This window comes from Engraulis encrasicolus, chromosome 14, assembly GCF_034702125.1.
Source record: "Engraulis encrasicolus isolate BLACKSEA-1 chromosome 14, IST_EnEncr_1.0, whole genome shotgun sequence".
Classification (NCBI taxonomy): Eukaryota; Metazoa; Chordata; class Actinopteri; order Clupeiformes; family Engraulidae; genus Engraulis; species Engraulis encrasicolus.
In genome coordinates this window covers 37,741,174-37,755,919 of record NC_085870.1, presented here as the reverse complement: position 1 = coordinate 37,755,919, position 14,746 = coordinate 37,741,174, and the positions used below count along the sequence as shown (strand labels likewise).

At 44.5% G+C, this 14,746-nt stretch overlaps 2 protein-coding genes across 2 annotated transcripts; one reads left to right on the top strand and one right to left on the bottom strand.

Annotated features, from left to right (window-relative positions):
* Window positions 1–181: 181 nt before the first annotated feature.
* On the top strand, window positions 182–7,599 carry LOC134462579 (uncharacterized). The gene is made up of 10 exons (XM_063215664.1): window positions 182–335; window positions 672–731; window positions 873–1,035; window positions 1,503–1,663; window positions 1,759–1,807; window positions 3,524–3,611; window positions 5,113–5,228; window positions 5,374–5,464; window positions 5,801–5,904; window positions 6,196–7,599. Exons 2-10 carry the CDS (start codon window positions 676–678, stop codon window positions 7,201–7,203), a joined length of 1,836 nt encoding a protein of 611 aa, XP_063071734.1. The 5' UTR covers window positions 182–335; window positions 672–675; the 3' UTR covers window positions 7,204–7,599.
* On the bottom strand, window positions 7,532–14,497 carry kbtbd12 (kelch repeat and BTB (POZ) domain containing 12). The gene is made up of 6 exons (XM_063215663.1): window positions 14,308–14,497; window positions 12,418–13,838; window positions 11,838–12,108; window positions 10,324–10,474; window positions 9,158–9,355; window positions 7,532–8,905 (listed from the first exon to the last, which is right to left on the bottom strand). Exons 2-6 carry the CDS (start codon window positions 13,518–13,520, stop codon window positions 8,733–8,735), a joined length of 1,896 nt encoding a protein of 631 aa, XP_063071733.1. The 5' UTR covers window positions 13,521–13,838; window positions 14,308–14,497; the 3' UTR covers window positions 7,532–8,732.
* Between the last annotated feature and the right edge of the window lie 249 nt (window positions 14,498–14,746).

Sequence of the window (14,746 nt, the reverse complement as noted above, 5' to 3'; positions counted from 1 at the left end):
GAGCTATGTTTTAGCAAGTACGAATTGTTTTTTGGTAAAATAAATAAATAAATAACTGACAACTGCTGCACAAATATTTCACATGCAATGCATAACAGTGACATTAGGCATGTCCATGTGCACGTGCCGGCCTGTGCCATGAACCGTTGATTATAAATTCTGGTCTCGAGCAAAGAATTCAAAGAGAGCAAACAAAAAAGGACATCAAATTGAATTCCCACGCACGGCACCGTTGAGCTCACTCAGTCAGTAGGTTTCAAATAAGTGTAGTTATTAGTGTTGTCCGCAGACGTGTGTTTATTTCTTTACTGTCGTGAATGCCAAGACATTTTGAGGTGAGCTGTGAACACTTTTTAAGATTTAGAGTCTTTAGCGTATAGCTAGGCTAGCTAGCAGCAACAAGGAGGTCTACATAAAGCAACCAACCCTGCTGCGGAAATGTACTAATTTATTAAATATTCAAAGCGGTTACAGAAATTCACATGTACATCTTTAGTTTCTTGTTATTTCTGCAGATGAAGAATTGCGAGGGTAGTGGCAATATTGATATTAAAAACGTAACGTGCTAAAGCATTCATAAGCTTGTGTTTACTCATTGCGGTTTTGATTAATCGTTTTTATTTACTTATTTATTTGTAAACATTGTCATTTCTCCCCATGTTATGTCATAGAACCATGAAGACAAATATCTGGAATATAAAGGACGTTTTGCACATACCAACTGCATCTGGGTAGGTGACAATAGGCTATTGTTTATCAAAGTCTTTTCACTGAACTTGATAAAGCATTTAGGCAAGCAGACACAGAGACAGTCGATTTTTCAAATATAGGCTAACTTATGAGTTTATAATTATTTTTTATTCTTATTACAGGGGACCTAGAGTACCTAACCAGGGTGGCGCCTCAAGTGATTTATCTAGCTTAACAGACTCACAGTTTCTGATGGGATCTCAGTTCTGGCCTGAGAATTCACAGTCCTTGATGTCTCAGGATCTATCTCTTAGTTCAAGAAACACCAAACAAAGTTCTGAGGAGGTAGGGATTCTTACAATCATTCTAATGATGCTCTTGGTTTTGTTGTTGGGTGGGCACTGGCAGTTTTTTGAGTTGGTGAATTACAATGAAAAGTCTACATAGGTAATATGCATGTGTCAATGTACCTAATATACCTTGGCTATCCTATCTCTGAAAATGGAGACAGTATACAACTGTGCTATATTGCTCATGCCATGGCGGTCACATCATAGGCCTTAAGCAAAAAAGGTTGCAGTTTTACAGTAGTGTGTAATATTAGTCGAATTCAGTAACAACATGGAATTACTGTAATTGCCATTGTGTTGTTAAAACTAACAAAACAAAAAACAACGGCAGTCATTAGCGTCTCACCAGCCGAAAGTGACTTACGGTTGTTAGAACATCTAGGTTGCAGTGACATTGGATCAGTGATATTCAAATGCATCGAATATTACGCCATATCACACAACTGAAATTTTATCATTTAGGGCAGTGAATGGAGACTTTCCACAAATTATCATCCAAAACCTTACCTGTTCGGTGGAGACATTGAGGGAAACACTTCTACTTCCATTAGCAGTAAACCGGCCAGTGGTATGTTAGACAGGTTTTCAGAGGACAAGAGAAGGGTGAAAGACAAGGTAGAAAGGTAGGTAATGTTCCTTTAATTTTTTCAGCATAAGAGCTTTGTATTTGTGGAATACATCAAGATTTGACTGGTCTTTTCACCCTCATCTTTATCAGTGAAACGATGCTCCAAGGGTTTTTGCAATTTAACAAGCATCTTGAGAAGGTAAGTGATCAGTAAAGCACAATCATTCTATTCCTTGTTCTTTTTTGTTTTGCTTTCCATGGGAATTTGTTTACATTTTTGTCCTGTCATTTTCTCTGTCATTCTGCCTTTGTGTTTATCTGTCTTCTTCTGGACCCTGCCCCTTGTTTGTGCCTCAGCTGTCCCTCATTAAGTGTTCTTAATTTTTTTTCATTGGCCACATGTGTGATGGCACATTAAGCTTATTCGAGATAGATTTTTGTCAATCGATGTAGACAACGCACGTGAGCAAGAACTTGTTGTCACGATTTGGGTGTTATTAAAACAGCGCATTTAAAGTCGGCCACAAATATGAACGAGACGATGAGCTTGCATCAGTTTGCTCTACTACACCACGTGTGAGGAGTGGGGGGACAGGCAGTGAGGAGGAGCTGAAGTGGGGACCTGCGCAAACTTAGGGGTGTGAGACAAGACTCATATACACACGTGAGTGAGTTGTTGACCAACCAGTTCATGGGCGCGTGACCTCGGAGACCGGGACCTCGGAGGCGGTATCTCGATCACACCTATTAGCCCCATACGACTTCTGTTGCTGTCGATCAACATTGACGAAGCACGTGAGCGAGAACTTGTTGTCACGGTGTGGGTGTTATTAAATACAGCGCATTTAAAGTCGGCCACAAATATGAACGAGACGATGAGCTCGCACCGGTTTGCTCTACTAACACACCACGTGTGAGGAGTGGGGGGACAGGCAGTGAGGAGGAGCTGAAGTGGGGACCTGCGCAAACTTGTGTAGAGGTGTGAGACAAGACCCATATACACACGTGAGTGAGTTGTTGACCAACCAGTTCATGGGCGCGTGACCTCGGAGGCAGTCCGCAGCTGAGCGTTGAAGGGGATAAGCAACTGCAGAGGTTGCAAGATCTGACTGCAGTCGCATTCATCCCACGATAGTTTGACACCATGTGACATGTCACCTCGTCGACGCAACATCGACGAAATTTCGAAGTTTGACAGGAAATCTAACCGTCATGCAGCATTTTCATCCAGGGTGCATTGCTGTCTAAATGCGCATGCATGCGTTGACGACATGTCGATCGCACCTATTGTTGCACAGCGCGCCTGCGCAATGCAACTGTGTGAAGCATTCTGGTTGGAAATTGTGTCTACGACACGGCATATGGGAGTGACTTCTGCTCCGCATTAATGGGCTCGTTTGTGATGAAGCAGTGATGCTTTTGCTATGCAGCATGCATGCACATTTTGCCAGTTTGATGCATTCTGGTTGGAATCATCACTGCTTCATCACGAACAAACCCTATGTGACATGGTATTAAGTCATCGTTGGAACAGATTTTCTGCAGCGTAGCTGGCAGTTACTTAACCCTCACTGCCCTTGCATGGGACCTCCTCCATGTAGTCAGTAATCTGCCCTAATTGGCACTCATCTACCCGGCGTGAATTGCGTGCACAGTCCACGTTTTTGAGAGGCAGTTCACTCGCTGCTTCAAATAGGTAGCAGCATTTTTTATGTGTTGGGAAGTCACGTAAGATGTCTCTGTCTACGTTAGTAGCCAAGCATTCATCCCCACCTTTCTAAGACCAAGCAGATCTCGCCATGATTAAGCAAATAGATTTGTGGTTGTAAACACAGGCTATCGTTTTTTCTGCATCTAGTTTGTTTTCTCTTTCCCTTGTCTTGTTTCTAATCATTGACTTTTTTGTAACTTTCAGACAAATTATTTGTTCGAAAGTGCAAATACCAGGGGTGAGACCACACACAAAGCACTGGTTGAAAGAATAAGTGATCTTGCAAGAACAAGTAAGCACTGTCTTCTCTACCATATTATGAGTGTATACTAGGGTGCATCAGATGCCCCCTATGAAAAGATATTGCCTTGGCCCTATAGTAAAAATGTTCTACACCCAGTAAAAACACACTGTGTAAAATATTTTGAAATTTGGATGAAGTCTACCGGGGCCACCAGCCCCATGAAAATAGAAAATAATGGTGATAGTCAGAATCTTGGATAGAAACAGGGCTGGACTGGCCATCTGGCATGGCGGGCATTTCCCGGTGAGCCCCGCACCCTCGTGGGCCCCCATTTTTTTTTTTACATTACTGAAAATAGGGGCCCACGAGGGTGCAGGGCCCACCGGTGAGTCAGTTCTCCGGCACTAATAATAATGAGGGGGCCCCCTTAAATCCAAAAGTGCCCGGGCCCTATTTATCGCCCAGTCCAGCCCTGAATAGAAATGGACATTTCGGTGCATCAAGCTACCCAATAAAAACATATTGCCTCAGCTGTGTGATAAAAAAATTCTATGCACAGTAAAAACACTCTGTGGAAAATGTATTGAAATTTAGATTAATTCTACTGGGTCCACCAGGCCCATGAAAATACAAAACAATGGTGATAGTGATGGGCAACCTGGATTCCAAAGTCCAGTGCCACATATTCCAAATATAGCCAATATAATGAACCAGCTGACCCACTGCTAGTATCAAGCAAGAGATTGCGAAGCTGTATGACTTTTGTGTGTTTCACCTGTGGGCCTACAGGATTGTACAGGTAGCTGTTAATACCTGGTGGAACATCTGTACTAAAGCTGTGAATGCTCCTTGGAATGACTTGTGTTTTTTCAAGAAATCCCTGCAGTAGTTCAATAGAGTACATACAATACAACTGTACCAGTTGTACCTGTACCTGTACCTACAACCCAGTAGAATTCATCTAAATTTCAACATATTTTACACAGAGTGATTTTACTGTGCATAGAACATTTTTATCACACAGCTGAGGCAATATGTTTTATTGGGTAGCTTTATGCAGCAAAATGTCCATTTCTATTCCAAGATTCTGTCTATCACCATTATTTTCTATTTCCATGGGGCTGGTGGCCCCGGTAGACTTCATCCAAATTTCAAAATATTTTACACAGTGTGTTTTTACTGGGTGTAGAACATTTTTACTATAGGGCCAAGGCAATATCTTTTCATATTCTAGTGTATACACTTTGTACATGTTTTTTTAGTATGACATGCTCTTTTTATCTATAGCTTTACTTGGCTTATTTGCCTTTTCTTTCCTATTATATCCTGGTTTTACCTTTTCATTTTTATTTCTCAACCATACTATGTTGTCAGCTGTTTTCTGTAATGTTTCCTTGAAAAGGAGATAGAGTCTGGTTATTACTGTAATGAAATGAATTCTGTATGGATTTGGTTTGCCCGACCTTGTATAGTAAATTGAGTAAATTTGAGAGAACTATATGTCAGTGGTGACTGTGTATGAATCATGTGACTGTATTATGTGTTGCAGTAAAAGAAAATGTGGCCAGTGCGCCGAACAGCATCAGACCAGAAATTGAGACCGTCATCACAAAATTAGACTTTCAAGATAAAAAACTGAGAGAAATTGAAGAAAAAGAAATTAAGGTAATATATGAGTACATAGTTTGAAAAAAGCAATGCTGTATACAAATATTGTATCTACATACTGGTATTTGTGTAGGTACATTACATTGTATTATGTACGTACAAGGGTCACTCTGTCTAATGTACATATTTTTCCCAATGAAAGGATTTGAAGGATTTGTTGGAGCGTGTAAATGGGAGTAGTGAGACCACACACAGCGCTCTGGTGGAAGGACTAAGTGGTCTTACAAGAACAAGTATGTTTTTTTCAAAATGTGCTTATTTTTTTAGCACATTGCACTAACATCTTTAGGTGGCTATTTGCCCTAATTGGCACTCATCTACCCGGCGTGAATTGCGTGTGCAGTCCACGTCTTTTCTCCATGTATCCATTTTTTCTGCTTAATTTCTTACTTAATGAGTTTCTCTGAAACACAAATTGGACTGTCTGGCGTAGGGAGTTCTATCCCCTGGCCTCATGGTGTAAATTGAGTAGACTTACTGCGTTTTGAACAAGAGTGGCCACCAGATGTCAGCGGTGACTTGTAACTGTAACAGGGTTGATTGTTGTGGCTGTATTTTGTCTGTTGCAGTAAAAGAAATGAGGAATAGCATGAGACCTAAGATTGAGGATGTCATGACAAAATTAGGCTGTCAAGATCAGGCACTCAAAGAGATGGAAGACAGAGAGGTTAAGGTAAAGCACTCTTAACATGATAGCGCAAATGCTTGAATGGATGCATAGTTGAATGCATGTATATATATACATATTTATATATATGTACAATATGTGCTTCTGTTGAATAATGATATATTTTTGTTTGTAACATACATTGAAATATTGAAATTTAATTGAGTAAATTGTACATTTATTGAAGTTGTGGTCAGCCTTGTCTGGGCATACAGTAGGTGTTGTGTGTTTGTATGTGTGTGCTGGGAGTTTAAGTGCAGTAATGCTAATACTAATCTCCATTTCCAATGTAACCAGATGGCCGGTGCTATAAAGGGCCTCAGCACCCAACTGCAGGACCTGCAGAGAAACATGGACAGCCTGAAGGTGGAGCAGGGCCAGGAGCAGAGCGTCCTGGCCAAGATGCAGTCCCTCCTGGCCGCTACCCTGGAGGCCACAGCCCAGAAACCTGCGCCCAAGCCCATCCACATGGTCAACAGCGAGGTGCAGACCTCCCCCAGCCTGACGCAGCGCTTCTGTGTGGCGTCGCATGAAGAAGAGAAACACTCTGAGCTCTCGCAGAGTCTGACCTCCACCGCCGTGCAGACCTCCACCGCTGTGCAGACCAGCACAGCAGTGTGCGATCAGAGAGTGCCATCCCGCGGTGCCCTTCGCCCTCTCCCCACCAACCAGGAGCAGGTCATGCACATGGCGGCCGGAGGAATGAAGGAGGGCCTCTGGCAGCAGTCCGTCTGTATACAGATGCTCAAGCCAACTGGGGATGCCGTGGCCGACTCTGGCCTGACCAAGCCCCAGGGGCGCTACGCACTGAGGCAGCAGGTCTCGCGCAGCATCGTGGGAGCCATGCCAGATGATTCTCAGATGTTTGCCGTCAGTGACAGCACCCAGCTGTGGCCGGTCAGACAAGACGTGATGACGACAGACTTTCCTGTGCATAAAGGGTACCACGGCGAGAAAAAGTCAAAGTCGAAGAAAAGACACAGAGGACAGAAGAGGGCACTCATTCCGTCGAGGGGATCATGTGGCCGCACTGGGGCTGGGCGAAGAGCTGCTACCCACAAGGCGAGATCTTCTTTTGAGTACGATGAAGAGGAGGAGGAAGAGGAGGATGAGCTGTCTCCGCTCTACCACTTGAAAAACAAAGCCTTCCGCTCAAACGTCAAACCACCTCAGAAGTACAAGGAAAACGATCCGTTTCACATGGCCTTTAACGAAGACCACAGCACGACTCCAGCTAACATGCAGATCGCAGAGGCTGGCCAGGAAGTACTCTGGAAACTTTTCGATTTTGATGATTCTGACTAATTTTATAAAACAAGTGAAAGTAATAAGTTAAAAATAAGTTACAATTGTTTCCTTGTTTTGTTTAGATTTTTAAAGCGCCTTTTTTACAGCTTAGTTAGGCCAGCTTTCAAATGACTGGAGGAATTGAGTGTGAAGACTGGCATTGAGACATGTTTATATTTGTATTAGAATTCGTTCAACCTTTCAACTCATTCAGTTTCATTGAATTGGGGACAGAGGGAAGTGGGTGGGCGTGCTGGACTTTGGTATTATGTTGCAAACAAAAAAAACAAAAGGAAAAAAAGTTACTTGTTTCAGATAAAATGAAAAATCACAGTAGGCAAACTGGTCTATTTGCATGACTGTATTCTTCTGCAAGCAAACTTGAGTTACAATAAATATATACAAATCACATAAGCGGAGTCAGAATGTGCCTGAAAAATAAGCCAAGTGGGAAAAGACGCGAGTGTTATGTCAACAAGTCACTGCTCACAGCTGATAGTGTGCATGTGATGTTTGTGCTTAAAGTGCTGATTTTAATAAGTGCTTGTGTCAGTATGCTGTATGTGCATGGTTTTCTGTGTGTGAGTATGTAAGTCTTCATGGGCAAAAGGATTTTTTTGTAAACTATTACTCTGCAGTTCACGATTGCAATGTTCGTAACAACAAAAAGAAATCTAAACATGGTTATTAACACAAAAAATACTAATGGAACGTGTGTATGTGGGATCTGATATGCTGTCTAGCATCGGCTCGGGTAAGATAAAGGAGCCAGTACAAGCAAAAAAGCCAAAGATTTTTCACAATGCAAAACCAAAACCCAGTATTTACAAACTGCTTTGTTGCAGTGGATACCTGTGTGCTCAACACCATAGAAACGTAGCCACTTGAAGTGAACAAAATAATTACATACTATATACCAGTACCAAGGATCTTGTGATTAAAGCAACACAAAGAAGTACCAGTATTTGAACTTTAAGATAATTTTTACATCAACAACTACTAGTAAAGACGTGCATTGTGCAAGGCACTTCTGAATTGTCTTTGCCTCCCTTACTTTAATTTACCTTAATTTCCCTAGGGATTAATACATGATACTGTACTCTACTCTTACTTAGTATATAGTAACTACATTTGGAGTGGCCGACCATCTGTAGTTCTCTATGTGGGCAATTCTGCTTTCAACCTGTAGGACGACCTAAGAGATTGACTGCTTGGTGTTGCTTTAAGTACTGGGGAAACTTGCATAAGCAAAACACTGACCCTCTTCATGACGATACTGACATCATCATTCTGTACACTTCGATCGCCTTTCAATGAAAAAAGCAAGTCTGTGAAGCGCCTGCTTTTGCTTACTCTGGAAGCAGACTGCTGCCCTACTGCCTGTTTGTGTCTCCTGCCTCCAGTCTACTTGTAAACACACTGCAGGTGAAAGCTGCTGGAGAGCCCTAGTGGAGATGCTGCTGCTACTGATCAGTTAGCCTGGCCTTGCCATCCATAAACTTCCACCCACTGCACGAAATGAGTATGGTGCACTAGTAAAATCCAAGCTACTGCTCAGCCAGGTCAGAGGGTGGGGGCAGGAGTCCCCGAGGGTTGAGCTTGGCCACCAGACACACGTCGTAGTTGTCGTGCATTAGGACACGCCTCCTGACCACTGACCAGCTCCCTCCCTCCCACGGGTTCAGCTCCAGGATGTCCTTAGTGATGTTGTCATAGCGATCTGGGGTGGGGTGGGGTGGGATAGATGGGGTGAGGGGTGTGTAAGAATATATTATTATTACATTATTTCATTAAGTCAATACATTTCATTATTTGGATACAGGAACTGTGTGTTACTATTTATGTTGAAAGACCCAATTTTTACTTATTTCGCCAACATTTCCCTCCAGAAGGTATGACCCTGAACCTTTCAAAATGTGTGTAAATTTGTCATAAAAACTGCATTGTTTGCATTTTACGTAGGCCTAAATACCTGCTCCCTTGTAGTATCCACACATGTAGATCTTCCCATTCACCACTCCAGCATTGGAGGCATTAGAGCGCAGGGAGAGGATGGGCCATGGCAGTGGAGGCCCTTCCCTCCAGAAGTCCCCATCAGGATTGTAGATCTCAACCACATTCAGGCAACGCCGACACTGGCCCCGATCCACTCCCTCACACCCGATGCCACCTGGATTGCAGGGTTAGAAATGAAGGTTAGGGTTATAATGTAAAATGGGTAGATTGTCAACTTCACAATACAGTAATTAAAAAATGGGGGGCAATCCATTGATTGTAGAATAACCAATGGGGCAATCATATGTATTATAGAAAAAACAGTACAGTGTTGTCTAAACCAACCTGAGCCTACTTTATTTCCATTTTCCAAAAATAATTTTGTTGGGCATTCACGTAGACTAAATGTTAATTCTCTAAAATGCATCATACTGTGATGCCAGCAGAGGTGGAGATAGTAGCTTCAAAAATTGACCACTGCTCCACATAGGCATGTTAACTGAATCCAAACTTAATCGGAATCCACTCATCCTAATTAACACACAAATCAGTAGAGATATAGATAATCTAATCTGTAAACTATTTACTGCAGATAAGGCAAATAAAACATGGCAGGGATATTGCTCTCCGCAGGGACACTAGTCTCTTTATCTCCTTTCAATGTCAATACAGCATGAGGTGTCAATAGACTACACTGCCCTACAAAGGCAAACTGCAGGAACTATGCCAACAATGACATTGAGAAGGGCCTTCAAAGTATTGTTATTAGGTTGGATGTAGTTACTGCAAATTTGACATAGCAATTCTCTAAAACGGGACACATTTGGACCATAAGGCTTTGTCACAACATAAAGGAGGTGTAATGAAGACCATTTTCCATTCCATGAGGACCATTTTTTTAACTCAATTTTGACAAAATATTTAGTCACTGCACTTTGCCTTTGTAGGGCAGTATAGTGGGGTAAAAGGTAGGACAGTTTCCATTATAAGGGATCCACAAGTAGGACAAAATTGTATATTTCATTATATTGTTTTGGACCCATGTGATTAATGGTTGTGAATGAAATCTGGTGAATCTCCTGCTAACTAATCCCCTGCTGTTCTATCTCTCTCTCTCTCTCTCTCTCTCTCTCTCTCTCTCACCCATGACATAAATCTCTCCATTCAGGACGACGGCGCTGCAGCGGTACTTGGAGTAGTTCATGGGGGCCAACTCGGCCCACTTGTTGGACTCTGGGTCGTACTCCAGCAGTCGGTTACTCATGCGGTCCGGCTCCTCGTCAGTGTGGAACGTCTGACATGCACAGAGAGACGAGGCGCAACAGGTGTCAGGCGGGAGAGGAGGGAGAGAGCTGAATGTTATTGCTCACACAGAGGGGTAGGCTATGACAGGGCTCATATATGATAACAGATTTTTAATTTAAAAAATAGATTGAAAACTCAGTTCCCTGCAAACGGTATGATAATAATGGAGCACCACTAATATGAATATATATCATTGCAATTACTGTAACTGTCTGTATATCATACCACATATCTAACTCAATTTAAACATAGAAGTGCTACTGTATTTTGGCTCTGCATGTGCAGTGCAAGTTCAGAACATTCATGTCATCCTGACAAAACTATTTTCTGTTGTCATGCACATTCAACACATGGTATTGATAATTATCATAGTTACATGTCTGAGATAGGCTAACATCTTTTAGTGGCATGGTAGATCATACAATGCATGACATGATTTTTACTTAAATTTCCCAATCGTATGACAAATTATACTTGTGACTAGGTGTAATCACTTCAGGAGAGCTCTAGAGGACCAAGTGTGATCAAAAAGAGGACTGACACACCATTAAACCCTAACTGGACCAGTAAAAGCAGCCGGTTCATTCTGTGATACACTCACAATATGAATAAAAACAGAACTGAGTCCTTTTGCTGTAGGTTCACTTTTTGGTCCACTTAAAAGAGGACTGAGTTCGGATCACTTAAAGGGGACTTGGTGTGAAAATACCCGTTGATGTATGATTGAAGTCTACGTTTTGTAGCCTTGAAGTTTGGGCCTTGCATTTGCATTAGAGGATGGGACACTAATCACTGTCTGGTCCCCTCTGGGCTATACATACGTTTTCCATTTGCAAACATTTGCGTTGTGAGGAGAGGCAAGATGCTAAGCAACCAACCACAATCACATTTGTTGAGAGACAGCAGTTTCCAACAATTAGAGGTTGAAGAGTGCGCAGCCAGGGGGGCGCATAGCCAGGGATTGTTTACAAACGGGAAACCTATGTAGGCCTATGGAAGTTAGGGAAATTTCCCAGGTCTGCTGTGCTGGGGCACCGCTAGGACAGGTGGACGTTGAATGGAATTTATCCCCTTTGCCAAAATTGACTGTCCCCAAAATTGTACTGACCAAGTCTCTATCTGTTACTTAAGGCTCTTGGTAATGTCAATTCAGTGTTGCTGTGATGTAGTGTTTTCAACAATGAGTGAACAGGCTCACCGGTGGGACCATCTGCGCAAAGAGCCTACAGACCTGGCACTGCCAGCCGGCAAAGTCAGGGCTGTTGTAGTGGTACAGTAATTGCCACGCTATATCTGTGTAATTGTCTCAGAGGCCCAAGATTTCTAGCTGTGCCTCTAGTACAGTGTCTCACCTGAGGTGTGCGACCACCCAGGACGTAGAGGCGGTCCTTGAGCCGCACTGCCGTGTGATAGGCCAGCGGCAGTGGCAGAGGGGAGGCACTCCGCCACGGTCCTCCCTTCATGGACCAGCGTTGTACACTGTTCGTCATGAGCTGTTCGTTCTTCAGCTTCATTTGCCCTCCAATCAGGTACAGCGTGTCTCCGAGGGAGCCCAGGGCATACGAGTCGCGGTATTCAGCAGAGCACAGGTGGCACCAGGTGCCCTGAGCATCAATGTTATACCTGAATAAATATCAAGGGACACAAAACAATCAAGATTAGGACTTAGATGCAAAAACCAAACATGTGATTCAGGTCTTCTCTAGTTAAGTTCTGCCACTGGAAAATTAATTAAAGAGGTTAACAAAGTTCATCAGCAAAAGATACTTTAGTGAATGTGATGAATACACACAGTATGTGGAAGGCTACTGCAGTGGTCATCATGGCTTAGAAGTTAACTGCAACCTCCCCACTTAATGTGTTGGGTTTTTTCAATCAGGAGAATATGTGAAAACAAGGTGTGAGTCATGAGAAAAATATAATAACTCTCACCTGAAAATCTCTACATTTCGTTCCTTTTGCCTGGCCGCCTTGCGCGCACCAACCTCTCCGGCGACTACAATTTCACTGTCGTCCATGACCACCCCTGCACACACGCACCCGAGCACGTCAGCGTAGCGCGGCGAGGTGATGTAGTAGGTGCGTGCGGTGTTTGGCGCATAGCAGAAGTTCCGCTCGGAGTAGCAGCCCTGTCGCGTCCGAATCCCGTCGCCATCGTTCCCCACGCACAGCAGCATCTCTGTGGTCTCCATGCCGTAGCGCAGCTTCAGTCGTCGCGGCGCCGCGGCCGGGTGCATGTTTGCCGTCTCTAGGGCCTCCTCCAGTATCTCCACGCACTCAGCATTGGCCACCAAAGCCGTGTTCCTACGCATGGCCTCACGCAGGTAGTCAGGCTCGATCAGCGGCAGGCGCACCTTGCGCAGGAGCTCGGGCAGGTACTGATCGCGAGGCTGCATCTCACCGTGACCAAGGGCGTCGACTCCCAGCCCGTACGTGTTGTCGTACCTCACCCAGCGCAGCACCACGTCCAGGATGGTCTCCTCCCGGGAGATGTTGAGGTCATCGGAGCCCAGCATCGAGACCAGCTGGTGGGCCTCCAGCTCCAGCACCTCCTCCCCCATGCACACCTTGGTGAAGTTCTGCCGCATGTAGCGCTGCGCCTGCTCCGCCAGGTCCTCAGCGCCCAGGTCGCGTGCGTAGTAGTAGATCCCCACGCAGTTGTTGACGTCCATGTTCTCGATCATGTAGTGCTGGCAGCGGCTGAAGACGTCGTCCATCTGCAGCAGGAAGGCCGCCACCGAGATGCCCTGCACGTTGTCGTTGGACAGCGGCAGCTTGGAGCTGTACATGTACTCCAGAAGCAGGCCCAGGCTCTTGGAGGGCATGTCGCGCAAGAAGATCTCACGTTTGTCGCACTCGCGTAGGCCGCAGGTGAACATGACCCGGAAGTAAGGGCTGAAGGCGGCCAGCACCAGCCGATGGCAAGGGAAGCGCACGTCCTCGGCCACCAGCACCACATCTGTCAGCTGCTCCGTGTCCTTCATCTTGGTGAGATGATCCAGCAGCGTTATGCCGTGCCTGGACTTCAAATCCATTGTTGTTGACTTTTAGACGAGGTGGGGTTGGGTTGGTTATAAGAATAAAACAAGAAATAAATTCAGCAACACTAGGGGTCCCATTAATTTTTTTATTCACTTTTTTCAAAAATATTAATGTTCAGGGCCTGCGCCCTTCATTCAACGCCTTGTATTTTTTTTTTATGCCTTAGTCCAACAGCCAGTTTGGTTTAAGTGGAACCAACAAACTCTCCAACAAGGGCTTGGGGGTGGAAAGGTGTCCTCTAGTCGGATAGTGGCATCATGAATGAAGACTTTCTTTCATTTTTTTCGGACAAATTGGCTAGGTCCCTGAATCTGAAAGCAGAGGAGACACAGATGGTTATTATAGACACTCACACACACACACACACACACACGGTGTATGACCTGTAGCAGCACGCGAGCATGAACAGCTGTCCACCAACATGTAAGCAAGCGTGCATGTATGCAAAGCATGTTACAGACCCTCTTCAAGCACGTGGGCAATGGATTTAAACATCTATTTGAACATATCCTATTGATATCCATGTATATCGGCTTTGAACTTGGGTTAAAATATGTCTTCCAGAGCCATGGTACGGTAGCCTTTGCTTTAATGACCTCACTGACGTGATTGGAAAACACTTCTGTTCAGCAGCAGCTGCCATTTGAGTTGCCCTGCTTCAACAGCTCAGAGCAGCTTGGGTTTCTACGCCACCGCTTTCATTAGTAAAGCACAAATGGTGCAAAAAGCTGTTACATGATTTCATCTACAACATGCACTGCTGAGCTCTGTGCCTCATACCCTGAAGTATTCCTCCTCTTGGGAAGTGTTGCTCTTTGGGCATTAGACGTCCATGACAGTCTTCCCATCTGACTGTGTGACCGCTGCCGATCGTCGTGTACATGAAACAGAGCTGAGTTGGAACTCGGGCTACGTTGGGTTGAGAGGGGCAGGGGTGGAGGGGTGGCTGGGGAGGTTTGGGTGGTCTGGTTCTCAGTGTCTGGGGAATGGGGACGGGGGACGGGGGGTGGGCAAGTTAAGTGAGATCTGTTTACTCCCCCTCTCCGGCCTCCTGGCCTGCAGAGCAACACAGCTATAAATAGACGCTGATGTGCCAAGAGACACAAGTGGGGCAGGACACAAGAGGGGCACACATGGGCTACACTAGGTATTCCCATAAGCTCAGTCGCAGGGCCCTACTCTCCTCTCTCCCTCTCTCTCTCTCTCTTTCTTTCTCTCT